This window comes from Cuculus canorus, chromosome Z (assembly GCF_017976375.1).
Source record: "Cuculus canorus isolate bCucCan1 chromosome Z, bCucCan1.pri, whole genome shotgun sequence".
Lineage (NCBI taxonomy): Eukaryota > Metazoa > Chordata > Aves > Cuculiformes > Cuculidae > Cuculus > Cuculus canorus.
The window spans coordinates 19,479,344-19,497,089 of NC_071441.1; the positions used below are offsets into that span (position 1 = coordinate 19,479,344).

The 17,746-nt window shown below is 38.1% G+C and overlaps 1 protein-coding gene across 12 annotated transcripts in view; it reads left to right on the forward strand.

Moving 5' to 3' along the window:
- Window positions 1-17,746, forward strand: part of KDM4C (lysine demethylase 4C) — a 254,076-nt gene that overhangs the window by 11,589 nt on the left and 224,741 nt on the right. For 10 of the 12 annotated variants that reach the window (XR_008447639.1, XR_008447641.1, XR_008447640.1 and 7 more), the window contains exons 3-4: window positions 6,055-6,230; window positions 9,021-9,135. The exons of 1 other annotated variant lie outside the window; for it this stretch is intronic. Coding sequence is in view for 7 of the 11 variants with exons in the window: in XM_054053462.1 (XP_053909437.1) it covers window positions 6,055-6,230; window positions 9,021-9,135 (291 nt within the window). In the remaining 4 variants the exon portion in view is untranslated. Of the gene's footprint in view, window positions 1-6,054; window positions 6,231-9,020; window positions 9,136-17,746 lie in introns of those variants that run through there. One more of the 12 variants, XM_054053465.1, reaches the window with a different exon arrangement.

The following is a 17,746-nucleotide window of genomic DNA, read 5'->3' on the forward strand; positions in this document are numbered from 1 at the left end:
CTTCCTAGAACAAAGCAAACCTGCCCCCCTCACGCTTTGAAAACCTTGTTGTTTATTTGCCTCCTGGTTTCTGACGATAGACTACATAATAGATCATATTTTCAAACTCTTCTGTGCAAACAGGAGTAGAAACGTGATAAATAGACAACAGAGGAAAGCCTGAGCTGAATTTTTAACGTATTCAAGTATATTATGGAGCTTGTTTGTTTGTGTGGGGGTGAACTATTGCAATCCTCTCATCTTGAACAGTAAACTTAACAGCAAATTCATCATAGTGACATGTGTTTCTCAACAAATTTATGCCGTTAACATTTGTGAGCAGGAGATTCTAGCTCTGTGCCATTCTGTGGATTATGTAAATGCACTGAACATTAAAAAAATATATTCTTGCTTTCATATTGTTTGTATAAATAGTTTTATTTGATTTGTTGGTAATTTCTAATCCTGTTTCATGGAGAAGGAATAGAAAGTGCCTTATAACCAGCCACTGAGGTACTAGTTGATATTAATCTTCTGCTATTACAGGCTTGTTTATTCACGTATAATGCACTTCCTTTCTTTGGTATGTTGTGTATAGAACAAAGATAGGCATGCATAAATTGCTTTCTCTGGCTATGTGAGTAAGCTATTATATGAGCAGGATTAGTGTGTGATATGCAACAATAATATCTACCAGGTGCTTCAGTGTTTTGAAGGCCATAATGCAGATATTGGCTGTGGAATGGTTGCAGTCATATGCTGGTTTTAAGTTACTTTTAAAACTACTTAAGTAAAAAGTAAATTTCTAAAATGGTGATCATGGCAACAGAAGAACATAAGTTAGACATTTTAATCTTTTCTTCTTTATCATAGTGCAGTGTTGCAAGATGTAGGTTAAAATCCCATAACTGAGTTGAAAATGACTGGGGAGTCCATTGTAGTAATTTGTAAGTGACAATCAAAGCAGCTTTAAAGATTCATGTTAGAAGTGGGTTGTAAATTTTAGGTGCGTATCTCTAGTTAACTGTTTAACCTATATTAATTTTAAGTTTTCAAGCCACATTTTATTTTTTGAATGTAATTAAATACAAATTGAAACCACTTTTTTCCTGATGAGATTGAACTGCTTCCTTAAGGGTGCATATTTCAGTGTTGTTGACATTATCAAACTATAGCTATTTATTTTGGCTTTTTTTCTTGGCTATACAGTTTCTTTCAAAAAAAGGAAATGATATTTTTTGTTGTTCTCTCATTGACATCATCTCAATGAGATGATTATTAGATCTTATTATCAGGGATGGAAAAATCTGGCTACGAGTTACTGTTCTCTCAGATTGTACACGTGCATGCAATTAAGAGAAGCTGGAAATCAGCAGAGTCTCAAAAATATTCCAAGATGTGATTTGCAGAGGTTGTTGCTACTTTCATAGCACTTGGAGTTTCATACTGTTTGTATTGAAGTCACCAGGACTGAATATATCTGAATGAGCCAAATTTGGCTGTGTGGTGAGGGATTTATGATGTTTTGCATGGTATAATTTGACTTTTTTGAAGTTAATATCCATGTGCTCCTGTGATTGAAAGTCTGTGTCTGCATTTTTTGACCATACAGGGACGACTCAGTTCCCATTCCATCCATTGCATTCCAAAACCATTTGGGAACAATGTACAGATTGCTATAAGTCTGATAGTCTCAGGACTACAGTAAATATTTTTTATATATATTTTGTGTTTATATGCGTATAGGATATCTACTGACCTGAGTTTACAGAGCACCTGAATAGAAGAAGACATAACAAAACCTTTTAAACATTAACGCTAGAATAGCAGCTAAGGCATCTCTTGCTGCTTCCAGCCTGTTTTTAATTGATGTGCATTACTCAGTTGTCTTGAGACTTTCTGTTATTTTTCTGTATCCTCAAAAAAGTGTATTTATATAAAAAAATAAACTAGGTATTTTTAAAACAAATCTTTGTCAAATCAGTAACTCATTCTGCAGAAGTTCAAGGGACGTATTCTGAGTTTTAGAAATTTGATTTGAAATAATGAGAATAAAATATTTTTTCCTCTCTTGGTAGTAATAGTAAATGAGCTTACAGATAATCTCAAATATGAATGCAAAGACAATAAAGATTACCAGAGGACTATATGCAGAAACAGTAGTTTAAGATGTAAGCAGGGGTCATAAGTAGAGTAGACATCCGCGGCACTTTAGGCTAAATGTGAAAGCATAAGGGGAGAAGACCTCTTACCTGTGTGGAAGAATGTGTATGTAGATGGGGATGAGGTGATTATAAGGCTTGCGTGTATTGTGGGAGGAGAGGGAGTGTGGGGAATAAAATACTAAAAAACCCCTAGAGTTCCTAATACTGTGCTTGAAACAGATGATTAAGGTACTACACAAACTACATTATACCGTTTCCAGAGCAGACAATACTGTGGCATCTCTGGGGCAAATTGGTTAAACAATTTCTGTTAGGCTTTTGAAAGTCTGAAATGGGCTTTAGGCACAGATATTGTATTTTAGTCTTACTGTTACAGAGGATACTTGAAAACAGGGAATGAAAGAAATAGAACAAATGGAGAACAAGGCACACTGGTAGATAGTTGCACTTTACTTGAGTAAGAAGTATTTTAGCAACTCAAAGTGCATTTATGTAGAGGGAAATAGTTAAGTTAATTTGCAGATGTATTGGCAAGTAGAAAACTAATTTTGGAACATGATAATGAAAACAGATTTTGGCAAGTACAAGAAAAACAATTTTAAGTAGGACAGAAGTAGCTACATGAAAATATTAGCCAGTGCCATTCAGAATCAAACGTAGCACAGGAGATTACTAGTATATTAAAGAGAATTTAACAGAAACTTATGCATTCATGGCAGACTGAAATAACCCCAATTGTGCAATCTGCATGGAGGAAACTAGGTGGTATAACTAAGACAGATTAATGTATCTATCTATCTATAACCAGTTCCTTGGATAAGGAATTGGTTGGATGTTTGTATTCTGAAAGTAGTGGTAAATGGCTCAGTGTCCAGATGGAGATCCGTGACAAGTGGTGTCCCTCTAGGGTCTGTACCAGTGCAGTTTAATATCTTCATAAGTGATATACACAGCGAGATTGAGTGCACCCTTAGCAATTCCGCAGATGACACCAAGCTGAGTGGTGCAGTTGTCACACCAGGAGGACAGGATGTTGTTCAGAGGGACCTGGAGAAGCAGGCCTGTGTGAGCCTCATGAGGTTCAACAAGGCCAAGTGTGAAGTCCTACACCTGAATTGGGAAAATCTGTGGTTTCAGTACAGGATGGGGGATGATACGATTGAGAGCAGCCCTGTGGAGAAGGACTTGGGGGTGCTGATTGAAGCTCAACCTTGGTCAGAAATGCATGCTCGCAGCCCAGAAGGCCAACCGTATCCTGGGCTGCATCAAAGGTAGCATAGTCAGCAGGTCAAGGGAGGTGATTCTCCCCCTCTACTCCACTCTCCACCTAGAGCACTGTGTCCAGTTCTGGAATCCACAACATAAGGATATGGAGCTGTTGGGACAGGTCCAGAGGGGGGCTACAAAGATGATCGGAGGGCTGGAGCACTTCCCATACAAGTACAGGCTGAGAGAATTGGGCTTGTTCCACCTGGAGAAGAGAAAGCTCCAAGGAGACCTTAGAGCCGCCTTACAGTACCTGAAGGGGACCTACAAGAAAGCTGAGGAGGGACTTTTTACAAGTGGATGTAGTGATAGGACAAGGGGGAATGGCTATAAATTGGAGAGGGGCAGATTTAGACTAGATATAAGGACAAATTTCTGTCCTATGAAGGTGGTGAGGCATTGGCACAGGTTGCCCAGGGAAGTTGTGGCTGCCCCATCCCTGGAGATGTTCAAGGGCAGGTTGGATGGAGCCTTGGTCAGCCTGATCTAGTGGAAAGTGTACCTGCCCATGGCACGGGGATTGGAATTAGATGGTCTTTAAGGTCGCTTCCAATCCAATTCTATGATCTATGTTGATAAGAAAGCCTTGCCTTAAGTTTTTGGGGTTTTTTTGACTAGGTATGTGTCACTTTGGACATGATATTTTAACATATCCATAGTCCTTGCCCTGACCATTGTTAGAAAATGCAAATTCTTTGGGGCAAGGCCTCTGTTTTTATTTTCTTTTAAAATGTTGCTTGGCCTATCAGTCCCCACAGAATTAACTTCTCTAACTAGTAGTCCAATTACAACAATAATAAACATGCTCCATTTAGCTGGGAGGGGATATTTTGAACTTGTATTCACAAAAATATTTTTATTGCTTCAAACACACTGGCCTTGAACGAGACAACATAATGCAAATTTTGCTTTTCAGTATTCATATATTTGAACCAAACCTACAAGTTCATGCTTAATAATCATGGAAATGGAAATCTCCGTGCACATACTTGATTTTTCTGCATATATTCTGAATGCATGACTTCTCTGCTTCCAAAGCAACATTTTGTACTTTATTGATGCGCGTATAATTTAAGATTGGTGTGAAAGAAAAAGAAGTAGGCATCAAGATTTAATTTTTTTTTTTTCCGATGGAAGTTGAGCAGGAAAAAAGAAAGAGGGAGATGCACCTGTGTGAAAACTGGATAAAAATACCTTTTTAAAGTAAAAACATTAGGTGTGGAAGTTTGCCATTAGTTGATAACTGTTCTTCAGCTTCATATTACAGTCTTGATAACATTTCTTTGAGGAATGACTGTTCGAGTACATTAGCATTATGATTTGCCCATTTTTGATCATTTTCCTAGCAAACGATCTCAGGATCTATCTGTATTATGTTTCAGATTTTTTTACTTTCTTGGACTGAAGTAATGGCAAAATATCTAATAGATAGTATTGTGTGGAATCCAAAAAAGCCTGTTAGAGGAGCAGCCTAGCTAGCTTTGTGTAAAAGCTACCTCTAAGATGTGAATTAATTATTTGAGTAGTATAATTTGTACATGGTCGATGCATGTTTATGAAAGTCACTGTATGTTGTTTTGTTACTTCAAAAGTTTCTAAACCAATGCTTCTGAAAATTCGAGTTGAGCACCATAGGAAAGAATGAATTTAATGAGTGGACTGGAGAGCATACTGTTGAGCCTTTGGGCAAGTAACAGTTCGAAACCAAAACCAAACCAAAAATAGAAAATGTCTGTTGGTGCATTTTAAAGCTATTGCATTTTCAAGTCCGGAGAGTTTTTCTGTTTTCGGATATGTATTCAAGGAATGTTCATCATTACACAGCCTGTTAAAGAACACTGGTATGACTACAGGCTTCTTTGAAATTCCTGAGTATGTTATTGCTAACGCTTCAGAATCTGTTGAAGAATTTTCATAGACTGTGGGTAATTCTGTGGTATTTAAAATAAAAGTGTTATTTTTACAGTTAGTTATCTGAATATAGCTTTAATCTTTAAAAAACTTTTGAAACCAGATGGTCTTTAAGGTCCCTTCCAATGCAAACCATTCTATGATTCTCTAATTAATTTTGAGGTTTAAATAATATTAATATAAAACTTAGTATATCTAAATTAGTGCAAGCTCTTACTGTAATAGAGTTGTACCCTGCAGTTTTATGGAGAGTAAGATAAACAGACTCTAAAAGCTAAAACTCCCTAAAATAGTTGTATTTTTTTGTACTTTTTTTCTAAAATACTGTTTACACCAAATAAATACTGTAAATCTTTTCTGTGAATATTTTCTTTTTTTTTTTTCAATTTCAGGATAACAATTTTTATATCATGGAGTATGAGTGTTGAATTATAAGGGTTTCTACTTACAAAATATTTATCGGTTCTCTATATTTATACAGTTGCAGATTATGCAGTTGCTGTAGATTAGTGAGCTGCTGCTTGTGAATTGAGGTAACGCTATGCTCGTTTTGAATTGGTTTCTGCATTAGCTAGGAACACTTCTGTGGTTAGTTAGTTATTGCGAAACGGCTGGTAAGCAAGCATTCATTTGATCGTGTAGGCTTATTTAACTAGTTCTCTTGATTGTTCCAGAAGGTTTTGAATTGATATTGGAACTGTCGATGTCCTGTTTTTTGTGTATGAATGTAAAGGTAATCCCACCGAAGGAGTGGAAACCAAGAAAACATTATGATGATATTGAGGATTTGATGATTCCTGCTCCAATTCAGCAGATGGTTACTGGTCAGTCGGGGCTCTTCACACAGTACAACATTCAGAAAAAGCCAATGACAGTGAAGGAATTCAAGCAGCTGGCCTACAGTGACAAGTATGTATTGTATATAGGGGCTCTTTATTCGAAAAAAATATTAATTTGTTCCCATATTTTCATTTCTTTGAATTGTGTTAGGCGACTGGTAATTTTTCCAGTTATTCAGTAGAGACTTTCCTGTCTCTTAAGATGGAGAAGAGTACCACAATGTGAATGTTGTTTGTGTTGTTGAAAAAATCTAATACCATAGCAGCAAGAAAGCCTCTGAAGAACCTGAGATGTGATGCTCTCTACCTTTGTTTTTTCGTTATAGTAATTGCTTGTGTTTGAAATAATGAAGACGATACGGATGTATATCTGATTTTTATTTTCAGGACACTTACTACTATTCAATATGATTTTTTTTTGGCCTAGATACTGGAGTGGCCTATCATGGTGTAATTATTAAAAAAAAACAAAACAACCCCCCCCCCCCCGCCCCCCCAAAACAACCAAAAACCACAAACTGGAAACAAGAGTCTTTTTTAAATCACCCAGAAGTTTTAGTATTAATTTAAAAGAACTCAACTGCACTTACTGAATATCTATATTGTAGTTACGGAGGGATGGATTAAGGTAGGGTAAGGGGGAAAGTCTCTGAAGGGCTGGGCAGCATACTAAGAAGTTTCAAATCGCTGGGCATTCGAAGAAGATGGACATGATAAAAGGAATTCTTCCCCATTCCTTTTGGCCACATGAAAGAAATAATTTCTGCTTTAGTATTTCCTCAAACCTAGCTGGGAATAGCTTCTGGAATGTAAGTCAAAGGATTCTAGAGAGAAAAGATATTTGAATGTAATGAAGGAAAGTAGTAGTGTCCTAGTTGGAAGGAGAGGTTTTCTCATAAGTTAGTTTAACTCCCAATCAGGAAGATCTAGGGTAAGATCATAAAAAGATTTAAAAATCCTTAGCAAATCTTACATAACATCTATACCTTTGTAAAAGTGCAAAATTGATGTCCTTTTTTTCAATTAAATACTATCAGTATGTTTCTGCCGATAGATTACTTGTAAAAAAGTGAGTCTGTCAACACTACAATTTTTTTCTGGTAAATGGGATAGAAACTTCTTTTGTAGTTTTAAAATTATTTGTTCAGTACCTATTAGAAGGGAGAATAAAACACAAAATATGTTATCTGATGTAGTCTGATATCTGTTCAGGAGTAAAAAATTGACATTTGATATATCCATGGTAAAATGAGAAACGCTAATTTCTTAAAATAGTTTGATAATGCAAAAATACTGTGAAGATTTGAATATATATCATGACATTTAGTTTATTATATTTTTTTATCATTGAAGGTATTTTGGAAGTGTTTCTGATTTTCCTTTCTCATGTTTTTTACTGAAATGAATTTACAACTTCATTTCCTAGATCAAGTTAGGAACGGTTGGGAGAGCTTCCTGTCTGTTACTGGCTGTAGGTCTTTCTAAATACTCATCAGTGCTCTTGAGAAAATTTGTCATACAACCTCCTATGTCACTCTTAATGCACTCTGTATTCCTTAAAATATTAAGTATCTGAGAGCCACTATTCTCCCATAAAAATAATTTTTTTCCTTCATGAAAAAGACTTAGCTGTTAAAGACTCTTTTTATGAGTGCTGCAATGTTATCCACTTCATTTGGGAAACAGAGAAGGGCCACGAACATCTAAATTGAATTGTAGTTTCCTTCAAAAGTTTTGTGTGTGCTCAGTTTAATGCATTGCACCTTCCGTTTGTATAGGCATTTGCAATTCACCGTTAAAGAAAAATGCTTGTCCACCTTGACCTTTGGGTAATGTAGGCATACTTGCATCCCATAGTCAAGATACTTGTGTTATGGTAACTGAGTTTATGTATTCACATTACTCAGTGCCAAGCAGAAATAGAATCTGGTTATTTCCAGAGAAATAATGAGAAGTAGTTGAGACGTCTTCATTGCTGAGAATGCCTTGTGTTTTGCTAAGTGTCTCTGTTCTGTGTTATCACATGATATAAATATACAGACTTTACTTAATTCTTGTGTGTTTGGATTTTCTTTCCAGTAGTTCAAGTGTAGTCAGTTGACAGAGCTGATGAGAAACTTTGTCTCAGAGTTGCAGTAATGGTGGAGCATTTATTTTCAGAAGACCTAAATATGGGAGAACAGAGGCTTGACAAAGGCGAAAGCTGCTGGTTGTTTTGTATGGTAGCATGCTTATGTTGCGTTCTTACAAGTTTTTATGAGGTTTGAGTAACCTTTCCAAGCTATATACATTTGTATATTTACACATATAAAATTATGGTGCCCTGTGCTAGACTACAGGATCTAAAATTTCCTTAAATAATTATTTCACTGCATGATTACATTTTTGGTATCAACTTTTCATAATGTTGCACCCTTTCACAAAAGGATTTTCTGGAAAAGGAAGAAGAAAGTACTGTTTTAGCCTGGCAGGGCTGCTGCTTGACAGAATTAATACATTTGAGTTGTTCTGAGGGAGGACCTACCTCTGTATGTTTGCAGAGCTTGTAGCGAGTCAGGAAAATAACAAATATTAGTCAATTAAGTGACTTTCTGCATGTGACTCTTTTATGGAAGAGAAACGGGATGGCCTCAACCTGAGGACTGTCAGTTGACATAGCTGCTGGAGACTGAAGAAGATGTACTAACTTCAGTTACTCTAGCCGTCATGAAACCAAGAATTCAGGACAACTAATATTACCTTTGTTTCAGTGAATTTGAAATAGTCATCTCTTATAGTGCAGTTTACAGGGTCAGAAGCATAGTCCATTGTGAAGGTTGAATTGACTGTGCTGAACCTTTGCCTACCTCTTCCTCTGCAGATACTGCACCCCAAGATACATAGATTATGAAGATCTGGAGCGTAAATACTGGAAGAACTTGACTTTTGTGGCACCAATTTATGGAGCAGATATCAATGGGAGCATTTATGATGAAGTATGCATAGCTTTTTATGAAGTTTCTCTTCCAGCCCTCTCTTAAAGGATACCATACTGTGTGGATACGTTCTTGCTTTATGACCTGAGAATTTGTCTTTTGAAATCTTTGTGTTGCTCAGTTTAAAGACTCCAAGCAAGGTTGAAATTAACTCTACAGCTGCAAGGCAGACAGTTCTGTCCTTAGACAGTAGGATATAGCAACTCTTTCTGGTAATAAGACTCTTCTTTTTCTTCATTTTGAACTCTCCAGAACCTGAGATCCCTTCCCATTTATTTATTTGTTTATTAACATTTCAGTATTCTTGGTATCTGTGAACCTATGTGGAAATTTAGTCATAGTTTAAATAACTTTTTCCTTTAAATTCAAAGATTAAATAATTTTATTTCTCTTTTCACTGAGGAGAATGGATAGCTTCATTCATACTTTGAATGCCTGCAGTTTTCTGGAAATGTGCTTACAATTACTATGTACCTCTAAATTAAAACAGGCAAAATGGAAACTTCCCAAGGAAATGAATTTTGCTGGTTAATTGCCAAGATCTCCATGGATAAAAAGAGACTTAACACAGATCTCATTATCCGGAGATTTACAGAATAGCCATTCATATCAATTTGGCTATGTAAGTAGTGATAGGAACTAGATTTTGAAAGGATAATTTAAGCAGTGAGACTTACAGTGAAATGTTAGCATTTCAAGAAAGACTTTAGGGTTTAAAAAATACAGAGCAAACTTTTATCCAAAAGAATCTATCGTATGTGGAGTTCTTGAGTTATTTCATGTTCTATGTAACTGCATTCTTCAATAATTAAAAAAAAGAAAGTAGAATTTCCCTTTGGCAGATGGTCTGAGGCTCTGCTAATGTTTCATATTTCTTCACAGAAGACAAGTTTCTTGAATACTCTGTCCAAAGATAAATACAGTCAGCCAAGATGGCTTAAGGCAATTCAATTTTTGCACTTGTTTGCGTGATCTTTGAAAGATAGCTATAAATATCAAATGGCCTATTGTTTAAAGAAAGCCAAATTCTTTTGTATGTCCAAATAGCTGTATAAAAATGATTTAGAGATTTAGAAAATAATTGAAGATTCTGATTTGGCATTCTAGATGGCTGTTGCTTTGTGGAGACCAAAATGGGGCACGGGAAAGTGGTGTTTCTTTCAAGAAAGAGAAGCTTTCACTTTTTCTTGTTCTTATCTGATTTTTATTTCTCCTTTAATGTTGTCAGATAATGTCTTTCGTGTATCTTTTTACAAAGAAACCTGTTTCTTTTGATTCTGTTTTTGTGTGCAGTACCTTAATGTTAATCTTGCATGAGCAACATTTCCAAGGAATAGAGAATGCAGTAATATCAGATTTTGAATCATTTGGTTGAAAAAGACCTTTGAAATTATTGTCCAACCGTACCTGTCCACTGCTAAACCATAACCCTGAGCACATCATCTACCCTTATTTTAAATACTTCCAGGGATCGTGACGCAAGCCTGGGCAGCTGTTCCAGTACTTGACAACCCTTTCTGTGAAGAAATTTTTCTTGATATTTAATCTGACCCTGCCCTGGGGCAACTTGAGGCTATTTCCTCTCGTCCTGTCACTACTTACTTAGGAGAAGAGACGAACACCCAGCTTGCTGCAACCTCCTTTTAAGGTGGTTGTAAACAGTGGTAAGGTCTCCCCTCAGCCTTCTCTTCTTTAGGCTAAACAATCTGAGTTCCTGAGTTCCCTCAGCTGCTCCTCATAAGACTTGTTCTTCAGCCCCTTGGAGAGCTTTGTTGCCTTTCTCTGAGTGTGCTCCAGCACCTCGATGCCTTTCTTGTCGTGAGGGGCCCAAAACTGAACATGTTATTTGAGGTGCAGCCTCACCAATGCTGAGTGCAGGGGTAGAATCACTTCCCCGGTCCTGCTGGCCACATTGTTTCTGATATAAGCCAAGATGCTATTGACCTTTTTGGCCACCTTGAGTACACTGCTGGCTCACATGTTCAGCCAGCTGTCAATCAGCACCCCCAGGTCCTGCTCTGCCAGGCAACTTTCTAGCCACTCTTCTCCAGATCTCTAGCATTGCATGGAATTGTTGTGTCCCAGATGCAAGACCTGGCACTTGGCCTTGTTGAACCTCATACCGTTAGTTGCATCATATCAATCCAGCTTCCATCCCATCAATCAGGAAGGCTCTGTAGAGCCTTCTGTAGAGCCTTCCTACCCTCAAGCAGATCGACACTTCCTCCAAGTTTAGTGTCATCTTCAAACTTACCGAGGGAACATTGAATCCCATCATCTGGAGTTTTGATACAGATATTGAACAGAACTGGACCAATTCTGACCCCTGCGGAACACCACTTGTGACTGGCCTCCAACTGGATTTAACTCCATTTACCACAACTTTTTGGGTCTGGCCATCCAGCCAGTTTTTTACCCGGCAGTGGGTGCGCCTGTCCAGGCCAGTGGCAGCCAAGCAGAATCCTGTGAGAAACAATGTCAAAGGCTTTATTAAAGTCCATGTATACTACACCCACAGCCTTTCCCTTGTCCATGAAGTGGGTCACCTTGTTATAGAAGGAGATTAGGTCAGTTTGGCAGGACTTGCCTTTCAATAAACCGATGACTGAGCTTGATCACCTTATTGTCTTGTTACTGTGTGATAACACTCAAGAAGACCTGCTCCGTGACCTCCTCTAGTGCTGAGGTTAGATTGGCAGGCCTGTAGTTGCCTGGATCCTCCCTCTGGACTTTCTTGTAAATGGGTGTAACATCTGCCAACCTCCAGTCAAGTGGAACTTCCCTGATAAGCTGGGAGTGCTGGTAGCTGATGGAAAGGGGTTTGGTGAGTGCTTCTGCTAGTTCCTTCAACACCCTTGGGTGGAGCACATGCAGCCCTATAGACTTGTGAATGTCTAATTGGCCAAGCAGATCTTTAACCATTTACTCTTGGATCATTGGAGCCTTGTTTTGCTCTCCCTCCCTGTCTTCTGGCTCATGAGGCTCATGAGTGCCCAGAGAACACCTTAGCTTACTGCTGAGACTGAGACGAAGGCATTAAGTACTTCATCCTTATTTTCAAACTTTGTCACTATTGTTCCCCCTGCATCCACTAAAAGATTGAGATTCTCCTTGTGAGACAAAAGAAATTCTAGCTCGGGTAGTTAAGGCAGGTATTTTTATACACTGCTGGAGGAGACTCGGGATTTGTCCTCAGAGTGCTTCTACTCAACAGTGATTTCGAAGAACTTTAGGTACACAGAGATGTCTTCATAATTTTTCCATGAAATGAGAAGCACACCTTGTTCCCGAAACCTCATTGCATATCCAGGGAGGTAAAATTAATCCCATCCAGAGACGTTAAAGTTTGGCCATACCTGAGCAGTTAATCTTAGCGACTCAGGGTGACAAGAGAATGAGGGTTGTTCTCACTGTCTCAGTCGTTAGTCGTGTTTTAACACATTGCAGTTGATATTCCATCTCACCATTTACAAATCACCATTTCAGTCCCCCATTTTCAAGGCCTTTGCAAATTCAAAAAATGTTAAAGTGTTTCCAGGATATTTTCCTGATTCTACCGCAAGTTTGATCTGATTTCTTTTCTAGGTCTCGTGCTCTCATACTGTTCACTGGCAGCACCAAAGTGCATACTGAAACATGATATGCATTAACAAAATTAATAATCCTTATGCTACAACACGAGGAAAAAGTTGTTTTACCCAGGGTAAGTTTGGAAGCCAAGAAGTTAACCAAGAAAAATCTACACCTTCCTGCTTTTGTGTGGAGCTAAGAAGGCCATACAAATTTTTATAGAGGTTTCAATGGTCTGAAATTGATAGGTCAAATTGAAACACTTGTCCTCAAAATCAGAACTTCCTTTATGATATCTTAATAACAGATGATCAATTGTGGCTCTGTTTTCTAAAACTGCTGCATGAAGCTGTCTGGTTTCAAGATTTAAGGCCTCCAAAGCTTGAGAGGTACCATTGAGGCTCCTTGCATAGCTACAAATAAATCTCTTTAAAGTGTTCTAATTCATGGCCACAGCTACTGCTGGTGTTAAAAGGAAGCTAGTGTAATTTTGGCTTTATATGACAAAGTTTTGACAACCAAGTATAGTTTTGCAGGGTTTGAATGCTTGCAGGGATTCCTGAAGCAGATGAAGTAAATACATCTTGTACTGAACAAAAAAAACCCAAAAAACCCAAAAGGCTGTACTATTGTATATTGTACAAGCCAGTTCTTCCCAAATGTTTATAGAGGCATCCCACTTACGGGAAAATAAAGTTTCTCCTAATGGATACATTAACAATAATATTAACTGTTTTCCACCTTTACAATTTGGTTTAGTTAGCCTTAATTTTTAAGGTGTTAAGTGTTCTGTTGTCCACTGGCTTGTAGGTGATTTCTTCAGTGAAGAAACGTTAATCTAGGCTGTTCTTTAATCTTGATTGCTGTGAAGGCTGTTAACAGTACTTGGTATGATCAATTCCTCCTTACTCTCAACGGTTTTCCTGTAAAATCTGACATAAACCCCATCCCCAGGTTTAAAAGGATGTACAGGTTGATCTAAACCTCTAGCCTGTGCAGCTAATACAGGTTGCTTTTTAGGATTTTTTGGGTTTGTTTTTTTTTTCTCCCTTTTTTTTTTTTTTTTGTTTCTTGACCAAGTTCAGCTGTTTTTGGAAGCTGATTAAACATCCTTATAAATAATTCTTACCTAAGTGTGTAAGATCATCTGTATACTGCAGTTGATATAAGTGCCTGATGCCTTCCTTGGTCCCTGGCTTGGGTCAAATCCTAAGCACAGCCGTAGAAAGTGCTTGACACGAATAGGCTTCTTGACAAATTTTAGATAAATTGTCGATTTATTAGCAACAAGCAGATGATTCATTTTCTCCACCTGGCCACTAGCCTATGGTCAGTATGGTGCATGTAACTGCCAACCATTTCCTAAGATTTCACTAACCTTTTTACCAGTTCAGCACAAATGTGTACCTCTGTCTGACAATATTACTACAAGCACTCTGAATCAAGGTATAATTTCATTCAACAGTATTTTTGTGATTTCCCTTGCTTTATTTCTCCTGCCGGGAAAAGCTTCTGGTGAACCTGAAAAAGTATCTGTTAATACTAACAAATACCAATACCCCCCTTTTCTTGGGAGTTCAGAGGAATTTGTTTGCATTCCTATTCACTGGTTTCTTACTCAATTGTTTATACAGAACATCTGTGCCCCAATGGGTTTATTTATACTTGTCTAAGACCAGTTTCCATAGTATTCCCGATGGCATTATTTGTCCATTTGGAGTGTAAAACTACCCATAATTTCCTCCCTACCTGCCATATTGTTCATCAGGTTTCTAGCTTCCTTTTAATATTTTTCCAATTTAAATCTGAATCAGGGATTTGAAGCTTGCCATCTGGAATCAAAGCAGATATTACTTCTGCCCTTTTCTTCAGCCTTCCTGGCCTCAGAACTTTCTGCCAATTTGTTACCAACTTGCTGGTCAGTATTACCTCTCTGGTGCCCTTTATAGAGCATGATAGCCACTTCTTCTGGAAGGTTTACAGCTTCTAGCAATTTTAAGATTTCTGTTGCGTGCCTAAGGTGTCTTCCACAAGCAGTAAGTAGTCCGTTCCAATGCCCGAGTTAAGCTGATTATTTCAGCTTTCTGGGCTGATGTTCCTTGGGACAGTGGTTCCTCAGTCACTTTTCCGGTGGTCACAGCAAAATCAGCCTTGCGACGTCCTTCCTTCACAAATCTGCTTCTGTCAGTGTACCAGGAATCTTCCACATCCATAAGCAGGTCGTCTTTTAGATCAGGATGGCTGGAATATACAATCTTCAGGCAGTCATGTGCCACTGGTTCCAAAGCGACACCACTAAGGAAAGATACTGTATTCACAGTGTTAGTGGTGAAGATCTAACCAGAATGGCTTTGAAACATTGGGGAGACCTAAAGCTGGGGCCTTCATAAATTCCTTTTAAATTGTTCAAGTGCCCTTCTTGCTTCCTCAGTCCATGCCAATTTTAATCATCCCATTGGATATTCTTTTAATAGTTCACACAAAGGTTTCACTAAGAGTCCATAGTTACATATCCATAAATGACATCAACGTGCCATTCCCAGAAAGGTTCTGAGCAACTTCACTGTCACTGACACCATTGTGCAGCAAATAGCTTCCTTTCGGTCTGTCCCAAGCTTCCTCTGTCCTCCGAAGATCTTGAATCCGAGGTATGTAACCTTTTGTTGTATAGGCTTCGCCCTCTACTGAAAGACCTGATTGCCACTTAGTCCCAAAAAGTTCAGTAGACTTGTGGTCCATTGTACACAGTCCTCCTTAGTTAGCATAGCTATCAGAAGATAATCCACAAACTGCAGCAGGGTTCTGGTTTGAAATGGTGGGTTCCAGGTTTCCAGGTCTCAAGCCAGCTGGTTCCCGAGAATACTTAGGCTCTTCTTAAAGCCTTGAGGAAATACTGTCCAGGTTAGCTGTGTTTTCCTACTAGTTTCAGGATTTTGCTGTTCAGAGGCAAATAAGTTTTGGCTTTCTTCAGACAATATCAATTAGAAGAAAGCATCCTTTAAATCCAGTACAGTAAACCACATTAGATAATCTTTTAATTAGATAATTTTATAATTTGGTCAGCAAGGTATAGGGATTTGCCAGTACTGGATATAGATTTTCTACAATTTTATTTACAGCCCTTAAATCTTGCATTAGCCTGTAGCTTTTCTCACCTGTTTTTTTACAGGTAATATTGGAGTATTGTATTCTGATTCACATTCTTGTAATAATGCATATTGCAAAAATTTGTCAATCTCTTTTATCCCGTTGTGATCGTTAAATTGCAGTGGGTATTGCCAGGTGTTTCATAAGCCCACACACCTGGATAAACCTGTTCAGAAAAATCGCTGCTCGTAACAGTGTTTCTTTTTCCATCTATATTAAAGACAAACTCAATTCTTTGATTAGTTGATGTTCTCTCACTTTAAATTTTATTCCTTCTGATCCAAATATTATTTCTGCCCCTGACTGCTTTAATGAATCTCCTCCCAATAATGGTCTAGAGGCTCCTAGCAAACATGAAATTAATGTGTACCCACTTGTTTTCTCTATTTGTATTTAATAGACTGCATAAAGAATGCTTTTTTGGTTTGGGCAGTAGCTCCTATTACAATCACAGGTTTTTTTAATCTAGATGAAACAGTTGCTGATTTAACACAGTGAGTCTGGTATCTATCAAAAATACAACCTCTTTACCCCTATTCCCATGCTTTATTTTAAACAATAGATACTCTAGGGTAAATTCCCCCAGGTCCCTGTCATTCAAGCTTAGCTGCAACACCTGCTCCTGGGGACAGAGTCCCGATTCCGGACACCCTCCTTTCCAATGTCCAAATCCTTTACAGTATGCATACTGTTTCTTAATCCTGGACCACATTCTTTTGCCACTCTTGGTGATTTTGGAAAGGGACAAACTATCTCTGTACATCACTTCATCCCACTTCTCCTTATGCCTCCAGAGCAACATTAATTGCAACAGTGTTAATGTGCCATTAAATGGCCACTTTTCCCCATAATCAAGCTTATTCACCAGCCATCACTGATTACAATTTATTTTTTTTTTAAATAGGATTTTTCTGTTTGTTACACCATGTGGTGGACCTCCAATCTCCTTCCAGTGATCCAGCAGACTCTTCTTTGAAGTGTGGCCCCTCTGTTAGCCTCCCATCTTATGGGTTTGATATTCTGTCTCCCCAACCAAAAATCACTTGCACTCTATAGTTGGATCTTTCCTTGTTGTTCCAATCTGTCCAAACCTTACGCTTGGACAGTGAAAATCCCAGTCGTATGTTACCCACGTTTTCTTGTTACTCCATAGCACAAATACAGGTGTACACTGATTATCAGGATGTAATAGACAAACTTTCACACAGCTCCAGTTTCTTTAGTTCATATCACCTTTACAATTGAGACGTCTTGACTAAACTGACAGAAACCAAATATTCACACAGATTTTCACAGTTAATATTGCCTTTACAACCAAAGCCTCCACCCAAAATGCAGGTATTTACCTTTACAAACAAGACCCAAGGAACTTCAGTGTATGCCTATGAAATGCTAGCATGCCCTCACCTGGCGTTACACAACAACTGCTTATGAGTAGCTACCCAATGGACCTGGCCTGTAAACCCAAAAGTAAAATTTTTAAATACCTTTAACTGGATGGTCCTTGCCTGTCCCTGCAGAGGTCCAATTGAGGAGTCTCTCTAGAGAAATCCCCAGGGGTACCCAAGAGAGTCCCGATCTCAAATGTGTCCTGCAGCAGGGCAGAGAGGGGTCCGTTCTGGGATGCCAAATCTGAAACAAATTTATGCTCAATAGTAAACTATTAAGGCAGATATTATTTTTATACAGCAAGTGCTTCTACCCAACGGTTATTTCAGCGAACTTTATACATACAGAGGTGTCTTCATAATTTTTCCATGAAATGAGAAGCACACCTTATTGCTGGAACCTCATTGCATATCCAGGGCGGTAAAATTAATCCCACCAGAGACGTTAAAGTTTGGCCATACTTGAGCAGTTAAGCTTAATGACTCAGGGTAGACAAGAAGGTAAG